This window comes from Amblyomma americanum, chromosome 7 (genome assembly GCF_052857255.1).
Source record: "Amblyomma americanum isolate KBUSLIRL-KWMA chromosome 7, ASM5285725v1, whole genome shotgun sequence".
NCBI classification, from domain to species: Eukaryota; Metazoa; Arthropoda; class Arachnida; order Ixodida; family Ixodidae; genus Amblyomma; species Amblyomma americanum.
In genome coordinates this window covers 78,432,386-78,456,577 of record NC_135503.1, presented here as the reverse complement: position 1 = coordinate 78,456,577, position 24,192 = coordinate 78,432,386, and the positions used below count along the sequence as shown (strand labels likewise).

The 24,192-nt window shown below is 48.3% G+C and overlaps 1 protein-coding gene across 1 annotated transcript; it reads right to left on the bottom strand.

Annotated features, from left to right (window-relative positions):
- Positions 1-17,415: 17,415 nt before the first annotated feature.
- On the bottom strand, positions 17,416-18,996 carry LOC144097834 (uncharacterized). The gene is made up of 2 exons (XM_077630457.1): positions 18,852-18,996; positions 17,416-17,639 (listed from the first exon to the last, which is right to left on the bottom strand). Exons 1-2 carry the CDS (start codon positions 18,994-18,996, stop codon positions 17,416-17,418), a joined length of 369 nt encoding a protein of 122 aa, XP_077486583.1.
- Between the last annotated feature and the right edge of the window lie 5,196 nt (positions 18,997-24,192).

The following is a 24,192-nucleotide window of genomic DNA, read 5'->3' as shown; positions in this document are numbered from 1 at the left end:
CTGTTAAGTTTCAATTTTTGATTTATTTTACGGTAGTGCTGTTACCGCTCCGAAATTTTTCCATGGAGCTGTGGCCTAGTCAAGCTGTTCTGAAAAACAGCTTTTTGTCACAGTCCTTTCTGTATCACTGACAGAATGAAAATAAAGATTGATTGATTGATTGATTGATTGATTGATTGATTGAAAACTGCACATGTAGCTGCTCCCGACAGCCTGCCTGTTGGCCTGGCGTCGTCGAAATGGGAGCAGATGCGCGACGTCTGTTTAAAATTGATAAGAACGCCTACGTAAGAAATGCCTGTGGTGTTGTAGCATACCCGATCAAAACGCACGACAGAATTTTTTGTCGCGCATCTGTCGCGCGACACAATTTTGTGTCGCAAGACAAGCTGTCCTGTCGTGCCTTGTGTCGTTCGAGAAGCTTCGTGTCGTGGGTTCTTTCGCGCGACAAAGTTGTTTGTAGTAGGTTCTGCCGCACGACAGACATCTTTCCTGCATTTTATCGTGCGAAGAAGGTCCCCGTCGCAGCATTTGTCGCGCGACAGGTTTCTGTCGCAGGTACTGTCGCGCGACAGAGGGAGCCGTGCCGCGCGACAGAGATTGCGTGCCTCAGCAAAGTTGCCTGTCGTGGGTTCAGTCGCGCGACAGGCTTTTAGCGCGCCTCTTTTCATGCGACAAAAGTACCTGTCGTGCGGCCTTTCGCGCGACACAACAGCTTGTCGTGGGATATGCCGCGCGACAGATACCTGTCGTGGGATGTGTCGCGCGACAGATACCTGTCGTGGGATGTGTCGCGCGACAGATACCTGTCGTGGATTGTGCCGCGCGATAGATACCTATCGTGGGATGTGGCGTACGACAGATTCCTGGTGAGGGTAATTGTTTTACTGCAGAATTCTAGAAATACTGTCGTGCTGTCGTGTGACAGCGATTGGATCAAATTGACCAAAGATGCTTCAAAGCGCGTTCACCGTGGCGAGTCGCGAAGAGGATGCGAGGTGCTCTGGTCTGTTGGTGACGGGCACCGAGCGAAATGAAGTGCTCATTCACATTGGCGAATCGAGTTTTCAATTCGCTTCCCGCGACCTGGCTCTCTCACCGAACGAGAATTGGCTTAGAGGAGAGGCACTGCTCGAGCACTCACCTAATTCCCTTCTGTTCCCACATGACAGTGTGACGAAAGTAGTGCATGCTCAAGAGTATAATGCGGCTTTGAAAGCCCAAAAAGCTGTAATGCACAAGCGACGAAGCCAGCGGTGCCTGCGTATCCGCACGCGCTTGCGGTGGCGGCATGTAGCTGCAGCCACGACAGCGCCTGCACACCAATCGGTGTGCGCAAGTCGAATGGCGCCACTGAAAGTCAGTGTCCTCTTGGCTTCTGTGACATGTTCAAGCCATGCAACATAATTTACCGCTACTACTACATGCGAAGAAAAGGCCAAGGACACTTCTACGCACGTCGCGGAAAAGAATGTCGTTAATCGTGAATCAGGGAAAATTACTCGCCGTAATCATCCGGCTACACAAAGGCAGCTTGTATGTACATGCACGAAGTTCTCTGCATAAATGTTCAAGGCAACCCCGATATGATTTTTCCGCGTTTCAGTTTTCAGAGCGTCAGCTCTTACTACTTACGATTGTCAAGGACACGTCTGTCTGCAGGGAAGGTTAAATTGGCCAAGACAGTTATCACACTATATCACATAGCAAGAGCGGGCGCGTAGAGCCTCATGGTGAATTCCAATCGCAGGCACGGAGCGGTCTGCACGCTCTTTGACAGAGCGCCTGAATCCGGCGCAGAGCGCTCGACCTGAAAATGCGATTGGAGTACACTTGCTCTGGCCAGAGCATGTAGGGCGCCGTTATCGCCGCTGAGAAGAAGAACGTCACGCAAACTTCCGGTCGGATCCGCCGATTTCGGCGGAGCAGCCCCGACTGCTACACGGAGCAATCTCGGCTCGGCAACCGCTCCCTGTCTACGATTGGAAGACGCGATCCGTGCCTCAGATCTGCGTTTGGAATACAGTTGCTCCGAAAAGAGCAAGAAACGTTGCTCCAGAAGTGCACCAACTCTGCGATTGGAAGTCACCATCAGTTGTCACAGATACCTTCGATCCGTTTTACATATGCCAGTATAGTGGCTATCGAAGTGGAACCCCGGGGATCCCCATTTGCATCAAATTTGGGGGCCGCCCGTTTGACACATAACAATCGAAGTGGTGTCATTTGACTTGTCATGTTCCTGAGGATAAAATAAATATTTAGATGAAGCCCAAAATATGTGTGGGATTCGCACCGACGACCTTTTTGCCCCCGAACCGTGCATTCCGGGGACTTCCAGGCAGCCATATGGCCTAATCGTTTGTCTCAGAGGGTTCCGGAAGCGGTCAAACAATTCGTCTTGTTGTAATGCACACGTTTATACAATTTGTTAACTGATATATAAGGAGGAAACATAGGAAGGTGGCTGTAAATATAGCGAGGGTAATGTGGACACGACGAAGCATGGTGCATGAATGACGCTTTATTGAAGAAGGCGAGCGGTTATATAGGCAAGCGGTTAGATAACAGAAATGGGGGCTCCTTCTGTCCGGCTAGGCGCGTGTGCATGACTTGCACTACGTCACATCTCCCCTCTCTCTCTTTTTTTTTTAATCGTCGAATCAAGTAGAGTTTCAGAACTCAGGCGCCGGGTATCTTCGTGGTGGTTGGCGCTTCCGTTCACTCCTGCGGAGTTGTGTAGATTCGGATGTCCCTGTAGTGTCTGGGACTCCCACAGCTGGCAGCGGCGCGGGAGTCTTGTGGTCTGGAGACGAGGGAGGAGGAGCCGGATTGAGGTGTTCTCTTGTGCGCTGAAACTGGTGACCCTCTTCCGTTTTGACGATGTAGGCACGAGGAGTCTCAGCCCGCTGTACGACCGTGACAGGGGACCATGATCTTGAGGGCACATTGTACATAGTTGCGGTCGAGCCAGTGCGAAGCTCTGGAAGAGGCCGTGTACCTCTGTTGTAGAAGCAGCGTTGCTTGCTCCTGATGTCTTCTAGCCTTCGTCGCACGGTCTTGGGTGGCACTGTTTGTGGCTGTAGGTGGCTAGTTGGTACAGGAAGCAGCGTTCTTGTCTGTCGGCCCATGAGCCTCTGCACAGGGGACTTCAGAGAAGAGTCCCGAGGTGAATTTCGACACTCAAGCAATGCGGCACAAAACTCAGTGCTACCGAAACGGAACCGCCTTAACAGCTTCTTAGCTTCCTGTACTGCTCTTTCTGCCATTCCATTCGAGCGGGGATAGTACGGACTAGACCGGACGTGTTGCAGGCCAATCTTATCGGCGTAATCCTTGAACTGTTGGCTACTGAAGGGTGGTCCGTTGTCTGTGCAAAGTCGCCTTGGGAAGCCATGTGTTGCGAAGATGTCATTGCATGCTGCAATAACCTTGTTGGCTGACGGCGCTTGCACAAGCCTGATTTCAAAAAAGAAAGAGTAGAAGTCAACAACGACTAAGTACTCGGCACCGTTGTGATGACAAATATCAGCTCCTACTGACTCCCAGGGCAGAGTTGGTATCTCGTGACTTAACAGCGGTAGTCGCGCATTTCTTGATTTGTACTTTTGGCATGTTTGACAGCGTTGAGCGACTTCCTCAATATCGCTGTTTATACTTGGCCAGAAGACAACGGTTCGGGCGCGTGCCTTCATTTTTTCTGCTCCTGTGTGCGCGGCATGAAGAGAAGCCAGTACGTCACTGCGCAGTCTGGCAGGAATGATAAGGCGATTGCTCCGGAACACAAGGCCGGAATCAGTATGCAGCTCGTCGCGGAAGCTCCAGTAGCTGCGTAGCTCGGCAGGGACGTCAGCCTTGTCAATGGGCCACGCTGTGCTTGCATACTGGCGAAGTTTCACCATGCTTGGGTCACGGTCCGTCTCCCGCAGAACTTGCTCCAGGCGCCTGTCTGAAGCTTGAAGACAAGCGATAGTGTTAACGTGGAAATGCGCGCAATGTTCTACGAGCTGTGCTTTATTAGGAAAACGTGATAACGCGTCAGCGATGAACAGTTGTTTTCCCGGAGTATACTTGACGTTTATATGGTATTTTTGTAGGTTTAGACGCATACGCTGCAGGCGGAGAGGGCACTGGCATAATGGCTTCTTGAAAATCATTTCGAGCGGCTTGTGATCAGATTCCACAATGACTTCTGGCTGCCCGAAAATGTAGTCCTTGAATTTTTCACAGCCGTGGACGATTGCTAGCATCTCTTTCTCTATCTGCGCGTACCTTTGCTGTGCTTCTGTCAGCGAGCGAGATGAGTAAGCTAAGGGGTGTCCATCCTGCATTATCACAGCGCCAATTCCGTTTTGGCTGGCGTCTACAGATAGGGTGATTGGTTTGCCCTTCTGGTAATATGCCAATATGGGAGCCGTTGCTAGTGCTTCGCGCAGTGCTTCAAAGCTTTTTTGATGTCTGTCTTCCCAAACCCATGCAGCATTCTTTTTTAAAAGTTCTCGGAGCGATGCTGTGAGCGTTGACATATTAGGAATGAAGCGGGAAACGAAGATCACCATACCCAAGAATGTCTGTAGCTCTTTCCGGTTGCAAGGGGCCTGCACGTGGAAAATATCTTCCAGTCTCCCTGGATCCAGGCTCAACCCGTCGCGCGTCAACACGCGGCCTAGGTACTTGACGGATTCCTGCAAGAAGTTACACTTTGTTTTGTTCAATTTCAAGTTGTGCTCCTGACATCTTGTCAGCACATTGACAAGATTTGCGTCATGCTCTTCTTTAGTGCGACCCCAGACTAGAATGTCGTCCATTACGACTGCTGTGCCAGTGAGACCTTCTAATACTTTGTGCATGGCGCGCTGAAATATTTCGGGAGCCGAAGAAATGCCGAAAGGCATACGTAGGAACCTGTAACGACCGTACGGAGTGCTCATTGTGCAAATTCTGGAGCTTTCCTCATCCAGTTTTATCTGCCAAAATCCCGTAGCGGCATCCAAAGTCGAAAAGTATTGTGCTCCACACAGAGACGGTGCAATGTCTTCTAGCGTTGGCATAGGATAATGTTCCCTCAGCAGCGCTTTGTTCAAATCAGATGGATCGAGACATATGCGTACCTTGTCGTTCTTTATGACGGTAACCATGTGGCTGGACCACTCGGTTGGCTCGGTCACCTTGGAAACTACTCCGGCTGCTTCCATGCGGTCCAGTTCCGCTTTTACTCTGTCCTCGAGTGCGAACGGAATACGGCGTGCTGCTTTGATCACTCCTTGGGAACCTGGCTTGAGCTTCAAGTGGTAGACGACACCCTTGAGCTCGCCTAATCCGGAGAAGACGTCTTCATACGGCTTGACTACGTCGTACAGCTCTTGGTGCTCCAGTGAAGCAATTCGGCGAATCAAGCCTAGCTTCTCGGCAACTGAGCCGCTAAGAGTCACGGGTATGTCGTCTTCCATTACGAAGAATGTCGTTTCAAATGTTCCCTCGGGTCCGGTCACATGAAGGTGACTACGTTTCGTTGCTTTTTTCTGAAAGCCAAAAAATGTGTTCAGCACGACAGCGCAGTTTTCGGGTTGCTTTTGAGTTATCTTCTGCAGCTGGCTGCGTGATATGACCGAGCAATTGGCTCCTGTATCAAGCTTGCAGGCAACGGGCGTTTCTTCTATTTTCACGATTGCAGTCCAGCGGTCGTCTTTCTTGCTGCTTGGCGATAAAGTTTGCAACCAGAAATTATCTGCCTGTCCGTCTGAATTCGCTTCCAGTGACGCCACTTTTTGCTCTTTCACGCAGAGGTTAGCGCTCTTCGTTTTGCACGCAGCTGCAAAATGATTTCTTTTGCCACATTTTAGGCACGTGCGTCCCTTTGCAGGGCATGTTTCACTGTTGTGAACACGAGCACATTTGTTACAGCGACTTTTCATTTGGAGGACCGCATTGACGTCCACTTGACAGTTCTTGCTGGAGTGTATTTCTTCACTTTGCTCTTTGCCGTGTTCCCGAGCTCGACACATTTCAACAGTTTTGGCCAAGGAAGCATTTTCAGAAAGAAGCGTTTCTTGAAGCTTCTTGTCTCTCATTCCCAGAATGATTCTGCTTCTTAGCATGCGTTCTTCCAGCTCACCGAATTCACAGCTTTTTGCTAGTACACGCAGCTCCGTTAACCAATCGTTAAAATGTTCGTCTTCCTTCTGGTCACGCTTTCCAAATCGAAACTCGTGATAAGCTAGGTTTAGTGCTGGTTTGTAGAACGCTTCAAACTTTCGCTTCAGTACAGCAATGTCGCTTTTATCCTCTCCAGCATCAAATACGAAAGTGCTGTACGTTTTGCGTGCGTCTTCTCCAATACTGATGAGAAAAGTGGCTGCCCGTACCTCTTTCGGTTGTTGGTCCAGGTAGGTTGCAGTTGAGAAGAGCTCGAACTCTTGCTTCCATGCTTCCCAGCTATGCCAGACATCTCCCGTTGTATCCAGGGCCTTCGGTGGTGGCAGCAGCGAAGTGACGGGGGCGGCAGGCTGGGCGCGGTGCTGCTCGGCGTCTGTCATGGCTCTGGTCCGATGAAATTACCCGGGCCTCCCGGATTGCCGTGCTTCTGCCGTCGGTTACGTTGCCCGGTTGCGTTGCGCGATCGCTAACCGGCCACTTCTGACACCATGTGGACACGACGAAGCATGGTGCATGAATGACGCTTTATTGAAGAAGGCGAGCGGTTATATAGGCAAGCGGTTAGATAACAGAAATGGGGGCTGCTTCTGTCCGGCTAGGCGCGTGTGCATGACTTGCACTACGTCACAGGTAACTGTAAGTCGCAATAGTAGTGCAGAATCTTTGAAGTAGATAACGCTGCTTGTATCTTGGAAGGAGTGTTTGCGAAACGAAACGCCCTCAGATGTTTGTATTTTGTCTTCTCCACGTTTGCTGAGCACCCGTATCTAAACACTTGAAGCACTCGTAGCTAACGCTTTTAAGTCCAACACTGATACAGTGTTGGCGGAGAATTTTTTTTAGCATTTTAGAATTTTTGTTAGTATCGTTGGCCAATATCAAGTCGTTAGTAGAAGCGATAACAGGAATACAAACAAATGTCTTCCCACGGCGCCTTTAATTGCTCCTGCTCAAACGCGGCTCTCCTGGCCTCAGCTGGCTCCGCTCCTGAAGGTGTCGCGGAAACCGAGCATATCTTTGTTTTACTATGAGACGAGGTTCACAGTAAAACGATGACGAGAGCAGCACCTCAGTGCTAGCCAGTTTCGAAGTGCACTCAGCTGCTGCATCGATGTGAAACCGGCTAGGCTTAGCGACGACTAGGGCAGCCAGGGGGTAGCGCGTAGTTCATTGCCCGGCGCGCCCGCGGGCGGCGTCGTTCCCGAAAGCTCGCCTCGCTCACTCCGCCTGGCTCACTGATTGGATCAACAGCTTGCGACCTTCACTCGGAAGGCTGGAAAATCAAGCAGCGAGCGACTGGCGCTGCGACTGAGCGATACTTTATGCCCACGTTTGCAGTACTGGTGAACAACCTTTAACACCCATATGCTTGGGTTATCGGCTGCGTTGCGGCGAGTCTTAGTTAAGATCGTCCGCGACGCCATCGTCACCGTCCTTGACGCACAGGCTGAGAACTTCAATTCCAGTACGTGCCAAAACAGCTCGTATTTATCGTAACGATACGAACTCGAAAACACGGCTGCTTTGATGCGCTAGTGGGCTCTTGCTTGTTAAACTACACGCGATCAGGATGCAGCGAGTGCTAGCCGCTGTTGCATATTAGCTAAAGTGAGACGCAAGTATCGACGTAGTTTCGTAACGCAGTTGATATCAAAGCAATCCGCTTGTACTGGTCACCCATTAAGCTGTTAAGTTTCATGATCTCCGGTGAGCGTGCCAGTGTCGCGGAAATTAATGCATCGCAGCTACTGTCCATCGTGCCAATTGCGTTCAACTTATCCACGATATTCGCCAGCTTGAGATACGGCGCTTTTCTTCGCTGTTTTTGTCGCAACTTAGTGATTTTTTCTGGCCTCAAACGAAATTGCATTCTGTCAACACCGTCGTCTGCTCCGTCGTCTGCTAGGGCATCCGGGTCACTTCAGGGGATCACAGGATCGCAGCTTCTACAAACGACATGGCAGAAAAAGTAACTGAAAGCGCTTTAGTATTCTTAAATAATATAAAAATAATTTAAAATAAATGCAGTGTCTTTGTTGTAAAGATAATATAAATATTTATGGTTTAAGAAACATATTTTTGTCGGTTGCAATTTTTCACCGACACGAAAACGGGAGCGCAGCCGTCGGCACCATTGCAGCGCAACCAACGCGTCGTGTATTATTTGCCTCTTGGAGGCATTGCTTGAGTACTTGTACGGCGGACACGTGTGAAGAACTCATTCAATTGGAAGGTGAGCAGGAGTGTGTTTTGGAAGTCAACGACCACGATTTCGGCCTGTCAACATTGGCGAGTTTCAACGGGTAAGCCATGAAGAAAAACAGTGCTGCGACATCTTGTCATCTGTAAAGGGAACGAAGACTCCTGCGCTGTTTTACTAAACCTGGATGAATCGTATGACAGGTGAGTCCCGCTCTGCGTTTCTTTACTAATGATCTGTATCGAAATTTGACCACCGCGGCCGGGACCGAACCCGCGTCTTTCTGGTCAGCAGCCAACCACTGAACCACCGCGGCGGTCCGGATGGAATGCTGGACACGGCCGCTGCACTTTGACGGATGCGAAACGCACAACACACAGATATGCTGTGCGATGTCAGTGCAAGTTAAAGAACACCCAAATTGTCTAAATCAATTTGGGGCCTTCCACTAGGGTTTTCCTCATAGTCCACGTCCAGCTTTGGGTCCTTAGACGCCACATACCGTACCATAGACTCCATACACGCTGCGAAAGTCTCCGTGTGGTTAAGGATCCCTACACGCATATTGTGTAGACCCAGAGGTGGTTCAGAGGGTAATTTCGCGGCATCGATTTTGGCACTCGAGAGTTCTTTCGTGTGCGATACGCAACGCTGCATGCGTCAAACTTCGGAGCAAACGGAGATTTATCATAACGTGAAGCATGCGATTCAAATTTTCCTTCCGCATCTTACAACCGCACAGCAGATGCAGCGTTACGCAGGAGTCTAGTTTCCGTCTAACGCGAGTGGCACGAGTTCTAGATTGTGGTAGCGAAATATTGCTTCCAGATTAATTTAGAGCGCCTGGGGATGCGTCTGAAATTTGAATTAGGAACATTGCCTTGAGAATGAAAACTGGACGATGGCAACACCTTTACTTCTTTTTCTATCTTACGTCTATTCCGTCACCAGTGCCGGAGATGTTTTCATTATAAACACGCTGATAATCAAGAGTTCAGGCGTTTCATTGTTTTTCTTTGGCTTCCAACTGGATACGGCATATTTACAGCATAAAACTTCAATGCTGCCGTTACCTGGGGATAATTAGGGAAAAAGAAGGACGTAGAAAATGGCGAGATTGTTAGGTGGCTAAATATTGGGTCCTCACATCGCGCAAATCGGTAGCGAGACAAGGACTGATGTTCCGTACCTGTTTCGGCTTGTTGCTCGTGCTGATCTTTGTCAAGTCGCTGACATCTTTCTTGACGAAAAACTTAAATGACACGAAACCACGTACGGGCTGCTGGTTAAAAAACCTGTGGGAAAAAAAGTGGAAAGCGCCTCAATATTTTCTGAGTCTAAGCCGCGAAGACAGCATCGCAGGAGAGAGAGAATTTTTTGTCAGAAAAAACAACTTTTGTCGCAGGTTTGTCGCGGAGCTGCCACTCCGTGCTGCCTGCCGTCCGTCCTAATGTCAGCCTACACCTGGTGCAGCCGATCAGAGGCCTAATAAGAAAGCGTGAGCCATGCGCAAGAAGAGAACGTGTTTGGCCGACGTTTATTATCGCGCATCTCACATTCGCCTTGGGCGAGCCCTTCGGTTTATTCTTGAAAAAAAAAAACGCATGGCGGGTTATCAATTTAAGGCCTGCTGGCGGCGCTAACTTCACGACAGGGGAACTCTGGACTTTCATTTCTTTCATGATTACTCTGAGGTGATTCAGTGGCTGTGCCGTCATCCTCGGTCTGATCGTACCTTATATTCCGGCAGCGACAGCGGATCTTTTTTAACGGTATTGCTATACAAATGACAGCGTACTGAAGTTTGAAGCAGATAAACAATCCGTGATGGATTAAATAAATCCAAAGGCTTAAACGCAGCCCATAGCTCAGATGTTGCTTTAGTGCGTAAAAATGCATTTATGTTTTTAACTAGTCATCGAAATTATTGCGAGGTGCGCGCGTAGACGGATAAACTAACCGCTGCGAACTCAGCCACGCAGCATGCGTCTCATCACTTACAAACGAAAAATTATTTCGCAAAGAGCGCTACGCATCGACAGTGGACTACGATTTTTATAAATCGCGTTGCGCTGCGAAATAATAATTGCAATTTCAAGCCAACTGCCATTTTTCACTGTATCCCGCTTCCTGTGCCTGAAGAAGCAAGACAGAAAGCACCGCCTATTGCAACACTGTGGCATTCGCTTACCTTCGGAAAACTAGAAATCCAAGACTTACTTTGCTCTGACATCAACCGGAATGTCGGCAGAATCAGGCAGAATGGAGTCGGGGGTGCGTATTTGCACCGAAAATCTTGGAAGTACTGAAACAGAAAATTAATATCTTGATCAATGTTTGCATATAGAAAATGGGCACTTTCCAGCTTATTCCTAAAGCCATCATTTTGTGCCATTGCAAGACTGACAACTCTGGGAAAAGTTCATTTAATAAGCTCCAACCATTTTCGACCATGTAAATGACGCCCTGGGTATTTCTCCTTAACGCTCCTGTTGATCAAGCCAAAATTACAAATATCTTTGCTTTTAAGGAAACCAAATTTCCTTTCCCTGAAAAGCCTCCCTCATAAGGCGCTGTTTATTAAACTGCAGAAACAAAGAGTAGTTTTCAACAGTCCCGGAAGGGAGCAACTGATTACGATAGGAAGCGATGCGTTAGAAGTATTAAAATAATACGTTTAGTTAGGGCTGGCAGTGACCGCAGATTCGGACTACGAGAGTTAAATAACTAAGGGAATAAGAATGGGGTGCAGTGCATAAATGCAGGAACTCTCAGGTGATGAGTAGCAGTTTGCCAGTATCCCCGTGAGGCAACTCCATTTGGCCGGTTCGCCCATAGGGCAAAAACGTGGAAGCTAATGAAAAGTGTTCAACGGAGCTTGAGGACAACGCACCGAGCTATGGAAAGGAAAATGGCAGGTGTAACACCAGGGAACAAACGCGAGCTTGTCGTATTCTTGTCGTAATCAAGAAGTAATGGGCATGGGCAGGGCATGTAATGTGAAGTCAAGATAATCGATGGTCGCTATGGGCAACCTAATGGATTCTAAAAAAATACAAGCGTTGCAGGGGGCGGATGAAATTACGAAGTCTGCAGGGTTAATGCTGCCGCAGCTGACACAGCAGAGTTATTGAAGTGGTCTATGTCCTGTAGTAAGCGTAGTCAGACTGATGACGACGATGATGGTGACACTGGGTCATGACGATTTTTTCTTCACATGGTTTAACCCCGTTCCCATAACTGAGGACAGGTGACCAGTCGTGTACACTGATTTTGCCACAACTAAAGCCACCACTGATGCCATTCATTACGCTTCAATAAAGAAAAATCTGAATCATTGTGATCTATAGAAAGAAGCCACTGAGTGCACAGCAAGAAGCTGACCCAATCCTTGTTGGAGGTAACTGATGCTGCCCCTTTGTCTCGATTGTCTGAAAAGACAGCAACTCGTCCTTCTGACTCGGTGCATTAGTCCCAAAGTGTCGCGCCGCTATAAGGTAGCCCCCGCCTATGTAGGACCATCTATGCGCCAAATAAGCAAGGCGTGCTTCATTCATTCTCAGCTGGCGTTGTTCGGCGCCAGGTTCTGTGCATCCATTTAGACACACTGTGAGCACTGCATGTGCATACAGGAGTGGGTTAATAAGAAGAGAAAAAAAATGCAAGCACAAAAATTCAACAATACGGTAAAAAGCAGCACTGAAAATTAGAAACGAGCTGAACAATGCGTCGCTACCATTATACGCGTGCAAAATAAAAATATAAAAAGCAACATACACGTCTCATATTGGAAATAAGAATTCCGTTTTATCGGTCAACACCACAGATTCACAACGTCAGGCGGCAACTCTTTCCATCACTGTATCGCCAGTTAAAAAAAAAAATTAACCTTATCATGCTTTCAACCAATGAGCCTAATGCGCAATGCATGTTTTCGGAAGGGTCGTTTAAGGCAACCATTCTTCTCTCTTTTTGTATGGCTACAGTAAGCAAAACAAGAGTATTTCATAGATCTCACGCGCCGGAGGTAAGCAAGAGTCGGTATGCATGCGCAGAGCTGTTACGGCACAAGTACCATGGAGGAGACGAATCGGAGAGCCAGGCTGTGGATTTTTTCCAGGTTATCAATGATATATATATCGGTTAAGTATTACACACTATGCTGCTTTATCCAGGTATGGGACGGATAAACTTCTTGTACGATGACAAATTGACTTCAAGGGATGCCGCGCACGTTTTCTTCTTAGAAACAATTAGTGTGTGCGTGCTTTTGCGAAAGGGTCCGTTACGTTTACATATCATCTTAATGGGTCCATAGATGTTAGTCTCAAATATTATACTCACTTTTTTTTTTGTCACAACGGTACCCTTTAATCCCGTGAACTTTCAGATGATCTTTTATTGGCGTAATGCTGATAAAGGTTTGTGTACTTATTTGCGTCCCCTTTTTCTAGGCATCAGTCAGTATTGTCGTTTAGCTACACGTTTAATTTTATCTGGTCTTCAAGGCATGCGAGATACTGAATATTCTGTAAGCTTCAGCCGTTAGGCGCTATATAAAACAACAAACGACGACAGTTCATGTGCACCGTTAGGCCGCAATACACAGGTGTTTAACTGTTTAAAGACTTGGCAACAGCCAAAAACTCTCCAACACCATCGGTAGTAAATAGTCTCATTGGCCTGTCACGTTTATGAAATCCACTCACCATATTTTTCCACGGCGAAAGTCGTTGTCTTGTTTTGCTCAAACTGCGGTGCAGAGCAGGAAAAAAAAAACGAAAGCCAATGTTATGCTTGGTTTTCCTGCCGAACCATGAACACCTCACATTACTGCAGCTATGCGCGTTCAGGTAGCAAGCACCGAGTCGGTGCCCGCGCTAATGCTTGACGTTCTTTCCCTGAAGGCAAGAAGAAAGGTATGCAGAAGCAGGCGTCGCGAAAACGTGCCCCATTTATTTTGTACTCAAAAGAGCGAGGCATGTCGGCCCCCTTGCGGTAGTAGTTGGCGGAGCATGGAAGAACAGAGAACGCGGCCACCATACAACTCCTTTATCTCTCATTGCAGGTCCAAGCCATCTAATAAATCGATTCGTAAAATTCTTCCCAAAATTAGAACTGAAAGGAACAAAAAGAAATGCAGAAAGAGCGGGGCGTATAGGCGCTCCTCTATTGGCACTTTTATTCATCACGCTTTTACTTCGGCGGAAGGAAAAGGACACTACAGTCGTCAATTGTACATTCTAGAACGCCTCTAACGTCTTTTTCTTACCACCCAGTTAAAAGCGAGATGAAAACATATTCGAACAGCAGAGCGCATTAACGCCGCGTGTTCGCATTCTTTTTCATCCCGATTTTAAACAGGCTTGCATGCGCTTGTTTGGACGGCATTTAACCCCCTCAGGCGCCATTCGTCATTTCGATGCAAAAGAATATTTTTCTGCCCGGTTATACCCAGGCCTCGAGAAAGACAAGTCAAATAGTTTTCCAACAGAAAGCAAGCATTGTTAATTTTTTTCAAACACGTACAATATTTCTCAGAAACTCTCAAAATATTTGGAAACTGAGATAATAAAACTTCAGGATTTTTTTAATTAACACTCTAGAGAGCGCAAAATCTGTCAGCAAGAAAATGGCACAGGAAGAGGTACGAGGGTGATTATTTGCTGCATTCGCTAGTTGTCAAGAAAGAGCACCCCATTACAAGTTGAATGATGAAGGATCCTGGAAGGAAGAAATTATGAGCACACAGTGAGAAAAAGCTGAGAGTACGCAGATTATACAACTCTGTACAAAGTGTCCTAAAGGTTTAAGAGAAACAAAGATGTCACGCACATGCGTTGAGACAATACAACATTGTGCACTAAGTAGTTACGAGAAAAGAAACCTGCCTTGTGCTCGTAGCGCATGACCAATGACCACTCGCCAAGAAGGGTGTGCTTTGGCACCGCGAAGTGGTGGCTCAGCATGATGTCCTGCTCCGGATTGAACTCCTTGGCCTCCAATACCATGTTTTGAGTATTCTGGAGTCACGAAGCCGCATGGAAAAAGAAGGGGAGACGAAGTTCTGGAACTGTGTTGAGCTCGTCAAAAAACATAGGCAATTTGCTGAATTGACCACCCTGTGCCACGCTGGTGCTCATTAAATCGACCGGTGGCGACGAAAGGCACCAATGGCAAAGAGAAAAGCCGCGCACTTAGTCTCTCTGTGACCGCAAGAAACTTTAAGCGCTATGATAAAAACCGCAGCATTGTGCGTGCTGCGGTAGTGTTAACAGGACTGCCGGCAAATCCTGTCCTTTAAGCAGCGAAGGAACCTTATGAAAGCAGCGAGAGACGTTCAACGCGCTGTGTACAACGATAATTCAACGCAACGGCATTTATAGCAGCGACCTGCTATCACAAAATTCGGCGCATGTTCGAAAAAAACCGGCGCTGCGCCTAAGCAATCGCGTCCGCGCGCGGTCAAGTAAAACAAAAAAACAGCGGGGAAGAACCCCCGAAGTGCGCGTAAACCGTGCGTGGGCTTTTCACTCAGCTCGTCGGCGGGGCGCCTGCGTAAACGTAGACACGCGCGGCGTCGATTTTTCTGGAATGTTGGAGAACTTTTTGCTTGTTGTCGACGGAAGGGGGGGAAACCATGTGCGCGCTAAAGTGACACCCTCCCCATTCGCTCCGGCGCCGATGACTGAGAGTGCCGAGAATGACCTAGATTGTTCTAGAAGGTGGTCTCCGCGCTCGACCAATGGGGTCGCGCGACAGGCGCGAGAAGGAGAAGGGGTTTGTGCAGTTGAAGCTGCGTGTATGTGCGCGCCTGCCATGGCGCGAAGAACAGACGCGGACTGCGCCTATAAATGAGGGGCTTCAACCGCTGTCCGTTAGCCCGAAACGCAGTTCAAGCTTCCAAGAAGCGCGCCCGCTCGACTCCCGGGAGAACACCGCTCGCCCAGCCCGGACCAGCGAGGCAACGTGCGCCAACCTGCGGGACGGCCCCGTCGAGCTCCTCAGGTCGTCGGACTGTCGCAGTGCCCGGTGAACAAATTGTTTTGTTTGATTGTCTCTCTGTGTTAGTGCACTTTAGGTGCAGGTATTTTGTTAAATTGTAATCTCTCTCCATTGTTACTTTGCACGAGTTGCATTGTATTTGAAAGTCACTTTGTATGTGCTCGTACGAGTGATTGTGAAATCTCTGCATCGTCTCTTAGCTGTATAAACTGTATTTTTTATGAACCTTTGGCTACGACCCAGTCTCTGGCTTGCGACTGGCGAAAGCTGGGCATCAAACGACCAACCCCTTTGTCACTTGGTAGCTGGTCTCCGCCTGAGCTTGCCACGCTGAATCGAGGGCATCTCCTTTGTGACCGAGACCGCTACCCCCACACGCTGTAAGGGTGTCTGAGAGCGCACGCAAAAGTGCGCGAAGTGGTGACACCTGCCACGAGCTGAAGAACAGAAGGCAGTGCCAGCATGCGCCACAGAGAACGCTGCTATCTGCAGCAAACTTTGGCCAATCCCCTACCGTGGGTATCGCTTTTGAGGCAACAACAACAACCTTCGCCTCGGTAGGAAGCCACCGCTGCATTTAAGTCAATCGCCACGTTGAAACACTGCAAAATTACTGGTGCCACTTAAATAACTTACGTATGAGTAATGTGAATGCATTTTAATCCTTTTTAATTTCCACTCCAACATTATTTCAACTCTATTCCAATACTATCTTAATTATATCCCATTTTTTGTACGTTTTGCAGGTGTAAGTACTAGAACTATGACTGCTAAAAATGGCACTTTCGCGCCTTTGATGACTTCACATCGTTTCGACCAGTCACGAGTTTTGTAACGCCTGTACTTTTTGGGCCACGCCGAGTTTTCGTATCGATGAACCATCTAATGCTTTCAAAATTAAACGGTAGGCACTGTCGCGCACGCTGACGTCACCTCTGTTTCTGAAATTCGGCGCCGGACAAGCGCGTCGCCACACTTCAAAATCGGCGAGGTAGGTGAGGGCAACACCTCTAGCTAAGAAAAGCTAAGAAAAGTGGCCGGTGACGCAGGCTGAAAAACTCATGTAAAGCTTCCACCATCCGTGAGGCGCCCTAGAATCCGCGATGCCTTTTCTGTAATGAATTTTGTGCTTGCATCTGTTCTCGATCACATGACAGAGTGCGAATTTTTTCTCTACTAAAATGGCCTTGTCGCAGCTGCATCTTAAACGGGCTTTGTGCCGAGTAGCAAGCCTATAGAGCATTGTCTGTCAGCTTTGAAAGGAATATACACCGCAAAGTTACCTCCAAATAGAGCTTGTCCTAATTCTTACAGGGCGGTTCTTGGTTTAAATGCACCAAAAAAAGAGACACATAATACGAAAGAAATTTGCGGGATGATAATCGCTGATAATCGTTAGCAACGGTTGACGATTCCTAAGCAACTACGAAACCACAGCGATAGGGGTTGTGTGGCCTCCCAGAACATTTTCCTCAATGTCAACGGCAATTTGTGCCCACGAGAAAAAAAAGACATCAAAATTAATACGCACCCTGACTTCAAGCATGAATGGAGTAGAGCATGGCTGCAGGGTTCCATTGAGAGCAATGAACCTGATGTTCACTGCGTCGAGCACACAGGAGTAAAAAGGAGAAAAATTAGGTACTAAAATAGAACTGTAATATCTTTAAATATTTCAAACGAAACTCGTACTGCCGTGCCCCGCAGCTAGCATAGGAACCTTAGAGCGAAAATGACGCTTGCTTACACTCTCGGATTTACGACTATGGCGCTTGACGCCAGCCTTAAGGTATCTTTCGCGTATATCGACCCTAGAATGTGAGCGTTCCTGGCATTTTAAGAGCAAAATCATGTTTTCGGGAAATCGGATGCAAGATTCTTCTGAAGTGTTGAATACACGAATAATATGTTACACTATTCGAAGACAAATCAACAAAGCGTTCATAGAATCAGCACGTGATCTGTTCACTTACTAACACAATTTTAATTCACCAGTAGCATGATTTTCTGGCTTGCGCACTCCTCTGCAATCACAAATTTTTCGAAGCCACCATTCACGATCCCAGAGATCGATGCTCACCGGTGGATCCGGGATGGTAGATGGGCTTATCCGTCTGCAGGAAGTGGTGGTCTGCGGATGCCCTGCTCAAAGGAAGCAGCACGTCACGGCTCCACGCTCCGCATTGCACAGACAATTTCACCGTCGCGTCTCCTCTCGTGAGCTGCATGTCGGGAACGTCTTCGGGCCTGACCAATACTTCGGCAACCCCCGTAGAGTCTGTGAGCACGCGCATAATCTCCATCAGCGTACACAGCGGTTGGAAGGCTTGTATGTAGATGTCGCCGCTAGTGCTCCTATTGTTGCCATCAAAGCGACAATTGTTTAACGGACTCTGTCCGGCCGGTAAGCTGCTCCTTCATCGTAATATTTAGTGACCTAAAACCGCCGCGTTCGCCTTCTAGCCAATAAGATTTGCTATACGGGTTGACATGCGCTAAAAGGAATATGGAGGCTGGTGCCGGCGAAGGCGTTGTCGACAGTGTTCCATTTCAGATGGGCTTACATCATCGGGTCTATGCGGGCCGCGTGATTCAAGTGGGCTCAGGGGCCATGTCCGCAGAATGTGTCATGTAGTTATCGCTGTCCCTGCTTTGCTCATAAGGATGAAGAAATCAAATAAAGCTTTCATTTTCATTATTACTTCCATTACTAGGAAAGGAGTTCTTGTTCTTGAGGGCCCACCTGGTGAAAAAAAAAACTAAATCAGACATAGCAACATCAGTATTATGTTATAAGCCAATCTCTGAATTCCGAGTGTTGACGAAGCTAGTTTGATTTCCGCTGCGCACTTTGTTTCAAATTAGAGGGCAAACCGCCCTAAGTTACGCTAAACTTCCTGTCCCGACAACCCACAATGTATAATCTCGTGAACTTCGTGACTCGTGTTTCGGAACCAGTGAATAGCTGGGACAACTTGATGTTATTGATTTCAGTATCAGGTAGCGGATGCTTTTTTGTTATTTGCATTTCTTTCAGTGCACCAACAGAATGGTGTCGATAGAGCAGTCGGACACTAAAAATATACAATTATTGGTTGAGTCAGTGGTTGTCGTCGTCACCAGATGGAATCTGCAGTGCTAACCGCTTTTATTTACGTCGGCTGAGGTCCATCACAACCCACTGAATTGTCAGTATGGTGACGCAGTTGCATTGTACTTGGCTCAACGTAGGCTGGCTGTCACCTAGGGTATAAACACTACCTCGGGTTGGAACAAGACATGCGAATGGTTCGTGAGGACCGGTCCTGCTGTGCCGTTATTCATACGGTGCGAGGATGCCGCCGTCGAACGAAAGCACAGAAGGCCACGACTCCGCTTACACTTCATTATCATAACGCTGCCATGCGAACTGATGTGACTCATTCAGAATCACAAGAGTTACCACTCGCCGTTTCGCAAAGAGACAGGCAAGAATTCAGCTTCCACCCACCTGCTGCCACGTCCAGAGTCGTCTGAAAGAAGGCGCCGCGTACAGGCCGGTTCCCCACGAGCGAAATGACGACCTTCTGGGCGCGGCCACTGGCCATGGCTACCACGGTCTCCCTGGCACCCAGCCGAAGAGCGTTGGGCGCCATGACGACGCACTCACTGCGCACGACGTCAGCGTGATACTGGTTAAGGATGAATGAACTGCATAAATAGCGTATAAATACCAGCGACGGCGTAGAGGTATAGCATCCGCCTCGCTTGCCAGAGGAACGGTGCTCGAGTCCCTGTGCCACGCAGTTCGCCATCGGATAAAAAAGAAAAAAGCCACTTGGCGATGGAATTGCATAAGAAGGCCTATGGCGCGGCCTGATCACGGTGACCAGAACCGGCAACGCCCTCCCTCACCAGAACAGGATATGGCCACCTTGTCGTATTACTTGGCCACAACCTTCTACATGAATACACCAATTAACCCTCGGCCCTCCGTCCCCAGCGGCTACGGAGCAGCTGACCAAGCGGCGGTCTGACCTGCAACACGGCAGAAGGTGCTAAGAAGCCCTGGCTCCGAACAGGTCGCTTCTAGAAACTGAACCTGGAAACGTTTAATTCTAAAACCTTATTCAGTTAGACTACTCTGGAAATGCGGTTAGAGGGAGAAGCGGCTATTAAAATGGATGTCATAGGGCTTATTGAGGTTAAGAGGACAAATGGGGTGTATACAATGCTAAGGATTAGAGAAGATACGATAACTAGATGCGGAATTCCTCATCAATCAGGATAAAGCTGGCAGCTTGGAGCAATTATACAGTGTCAACAAGAGGGTGGCAGCTAAAGTAATTAAGCTTAATACCAGGTACAAACTGAAGGTGGTACAGGCCTACAAGCCAACATGTAGCCATAACGACCAGGTCGTCGAAACGTTCTACGAAGATGTGGAGTCGCCAGACAGCAAAGAACACAGTACACGGCACTAAAGGGCGACTTCACTTTCAAGGTAAACAGAAACACGCTGGAGACCAGGCAGTGGGTGACTTTGGCGTAGGCTCTAGGAATAGTTAGGAATAGTTTATCAGTAGAGTTCGCAGAAATAAAAAGTTTACTGATCATGAATACCTTTTCTGCAAACGAAAAAGTAGGACGTGGTAATGGAAGAGGCCCAATGGTGCGACTAAAAACGAATAATATTTCATGCTGTGCGCTCACTCTGGCATGGTGCAGGATGTGGACTTCCTTAGAAAGGTACGTTGTAGCGACCACGGCTTGGTAGTGTCTCGAATTAGACTAGACTTACACTAGACGAGATTCAAGAACAACTAACGGCTCTCATACCCCCATAGTGTGACAAGCTTTCAGGTCAGTGAAGCCGACGAAGCCGATCGGCGCATGGTCGCCCCACCAGTCCTCGAGAAATCGGCGGCCGAGCGAAAACATTTTCACATCAAGGCCTGTATACACATCTACGCTCCTCTCTGCATTATCCGTACGAAAAAAATGACTGGTGGTTTAGAATTGCTAGCACGAAATATCGGGCGAAATCACAGGTGCTTGCAGGTGGACAGCATTACCACGTAACTGAAAGTGCGATAGAGGTGTGCACTGACCCAGGGAGTCAGTTAAGCGCGTCTTAAAGTTTTTCATCGTCAATGCCAATTCGCCCAATATACGCCGGTGGTGGTGAAAAGAGTTTTCAATGTTCAAAAGGAGAGTTTGGGAGTCAGAAGACCCCGCTACATGGTCGGTATCCTTAGTCTGGGACACCGCACGATCGAGGCCCCGTCTCGCGCCCGCTTTGCCAGAGCTCATTGGGACTGGAGTGTGGAACATTTGAGGAGGGGAGTCTCCCACGCATTTGGATTAGGGGTAGGGAAAGGGAGATGGCGCGGATTCTGAGCACATGCCCATACCATGTGACAGACATCGCAGGTATCTGCATAGTGTGGGCAATGCCCGTCTATGTTGGGATCAAAGTGTTTCTCTGCGCCAGTACAGAGAAGAGCTCCTGTCTGCAGGCGGCGCCGAGTTCGCTCCTCCGCCTTACTCAGCCCCTTGGCAGAGGCCAAAAGCGGTTGATGAGCTTCTGAACCAGGGGAGCTAGGATGAGGAGCCCGGTGTGTAAGCGCTCGGGCGGCCGCATCAGCGGCCTCATTGCCTCGTAGACCTTGATGGCCAGGTGCCCAGATTATGTTTGTCTGAGTTGGATCGACGGCAGGGAGTCTTAGAATTCGGGAGGCGCGAGAGGTGATATTTCCCCTGCGAGATACTGTTCACAGCCCCGGGCAGAATCTGTTAAAACCGTCCTATATTTTGGATCCGCGGCAGCGAGAGCTATTGCAGCTTCCTCCGCTCGCGTTCAATTTTGGGCCCGCCGGCGGCCTATGCTCCAGTGCTGCGTTTCTGAAGCAGTGTTTTCAACGCCAACGCGTATTGCTTTAGTGAAGCGTTTCCGCCAAAGCGTTGTCCAAGCCAGCACATGCAACACACATCTGTCACTATGCCGCCGCTCAGAGCGTGCGCATTAGATTAATACCATTGTTAGCTGATGAAGAAGATGTGCAATGCACAGCGCGAGTGTGTTGCAGCTTAACATGAGGTGTGTCCGGCTACGGCGATAACCTTGTGCATGCCCTCCCGCAATGGCCAGCCAAGCTGCTCGGTTCGCGCCGCCGCACGTTCGAATCACGGTCACGTACATTTATTTGATTTATTGTTATTTGATTGGATATTTATTTAACACGGCACAAACCCAAAAAAATCGAAAGCGCTTGCTCGGAGTTTACCCATCGGAATTGTGCTGTCGCATTAAAACCAAACAAGTGGCTGCGTTTGATACGTTAACCCTTGAACACTGGCGCCAGCGATGAACTTCAGAGCGAAAGCTCAACTTCTGGTGTACAAACCTTGAAGGTCATGTTACGGCGCACATATGAATTGAAGTGCCCGCAATTAATAAAATAAACAGAAGCAAACTGTACTGAAGGTGGGAATTGAACCCGGGCCACCATCACGCATAAAGGGAACGCTTCCACTCCGCCACAACTGTTCTTTGCATTCTTGATTGCATAGAAATAGTGTCGTAAAGGAAAGTGTACGCATGCTTACGCCACAAAACACCAAGCCACCATACCCCTGCGTGACCCCTCCTTCCAAAATATCAAAAGTCTGGGAGGCACACACATGCATCCACATAGCGGAGCCAGCTAGGCGGCTCCGCTATCTCCCCGCATTGCTCACGAAACAAAGATTTCGTCGACCGTGGTTGTTAGGCGGGGCGCTCTATCATGCGGTTTTTCCAGACACTAAGTAGTCCCCGCAACATAAATAGATCATATGGCACAACGCTGTTTTTCTCGGCAGGCAAAAAAAAAAATAGGATATTGTAGGGTGTGATGTCAATGACGCGCATCTACGCTACCTTTGAAGGCATGGCTTCATGCTAAGGAGATGCTTGCGCCCTGTTCGGTGAACTGCTGCCTGTGCAGTACAACAGAGACAATTGGCCATTGTTTTATTCTGTACATTGATGCTGTGTTCTCCTGGGATATATTAAACGAACAGTTAAGAAGGACATTGACTCCGCCACAACTGTACGAATATTCAATAACGAATTATGGCGCGTCTAGTCAATGCACAGGTATCTAAGAAACGCATCTTCTAGATATGCACCGACGCGTGCGTTGATAATTTACCTATGAGGTTGTAAAATTGAGATATTCCAATTAGGCGAGTGGCGAAGTGCGTTTCTGATGAATTTCCTTCGTGCATGGCGTGCAGTCGTAGCGCCATCATGCAGTACCCAATCAAACCGCTACACTCAACGTACGGCGAGACGGATGCCTTTTTTAAGCCAAGCAATCGAAAAAAGTTAGGCACGGGTTAACAATGGTTATACCCATAGGTCGAGCGAGAGCATTTTGTCAATGGCCCGGGCCAAATTTGGTGTTCGCCATCGTGTCGGGCACGCTTAGTTATTGTTTGAGATCGCTTTGGTCAAAATCGGCTAAGGTCAATCTCCCAAAGTCAATTTCTTGCTATCCTGTGCTTCTCAAGGTTAAACGAAGGGCAAATAAGACATGGAATGGGAGTGACTTCTCTGTTGAGTAGAGCTACCGCTCTCAAATACAACACATGAAAGACCTTATTTCTTTGGCGAACGGCACGGGTGCCTGCACGACGAGACGAGCTGCGCCGACTCAGTCAGCAGCCGTCGCTGCCTCGTGGTGCAGCATCTCTCCGGCAGGGGAGAAATGCAGCGCTAGCGTCGAAGAGCCAGAACCAGCTTGCATTCCCTATCGCGACTCAAGTTTTGAAAAACACTACCAGTGTACCAAGCCTAAGAGTATTAAGCCGCATTCTAGCCCCCAGCCTTCCACTAAAAGGCGTCCATAATCCGCTCACGTGTACTATATCGTGGGCGAAATTAAGAGACCCCATGCAGCGGGGCCCAATCCGGGCGAAACTAAAGTCACTTCCACTTCCAGTGACTTTAGGCGAAACTAAAGCCCCTTGATAATAGGAAAGTAGCGACACTCTCCTCCGCGCCGCGCTTTCCTCCTCGATTCTCCTCGCGCGGCGGCTGCGAGCCCTGCGCACGACACGCTTTTTCTCCTTGGCGCTCGCCGGTCGGCCGCAGCAGTGAGTGAAGCGCGTGTTTTTGGGCCAGGTCTGCTCTCCAGGAGTGCGCTAAATATTTGAAAAATTCGGAGAAAAGCATTCAGGATGCCCAAAGTAACGTTCATGAAGAGATAGGTTTCTTCTTAGAACTGTTTGAATGGGGAATACTGATGTAAACAAAGCTTTCAGGCGAGTTCGGCACTGCAGACGCTTTTTAAGTAACATGATGAGGTGTTTTACTTTGTGCACCTGATCTAGTACTGCCTCTGACTTTGTCTGTGTTTGTTTTTTTAGGGCGTGAACTCTGTCACCGCGGTAAAACTTCGGAAAACGACCAGGCTGGAGTTTTGAACTTCAAAATCAGAGGTCAAAGCGGGACATGGTCTATTTCGCTACTGCCAAGCTATCTGTCTAAGCATAGTATATGTCACGTGATCAACCGTTAGTTTGGATAATTGGTTAATTATACACTTATTTTGACCAATTACCAAGCCAAACTAATTGATATTAAGTAAATTACAATTAAAACCCAAATTTGCGCTGCAGCATCGAGTCATATATCGTTGGAAACCTTAAGCCAAGTGTAGTGGCACTGTGCTGGTAAGCGATCCGCATTAATCTGCGTTAGCTAATTTTGTATTAAACCAAAATTTAAGCTATACGATCAAGTCATATACCGTTGAAAACCATAAAATGAATGCAAATGCTCTGAATCAGTTAGCGATCCCTAT

Coding starts and splice junctions, on each gene's coding strand:
- LOC144097834 (XM_077630457.1), bottom strand. CDS start 18,996: ATGGCGCCCAACGCTCTTCGGCTGGGTGCCAGGGAGACCGTGGTAGCC. Junction 17,640..18,851: donor GACTCTGGACGTGGCAGCAG/GTGGGTGGAAGC, acceptor GCGTGCTCACAG/ACTCTACGGGGGTTGCCGAA.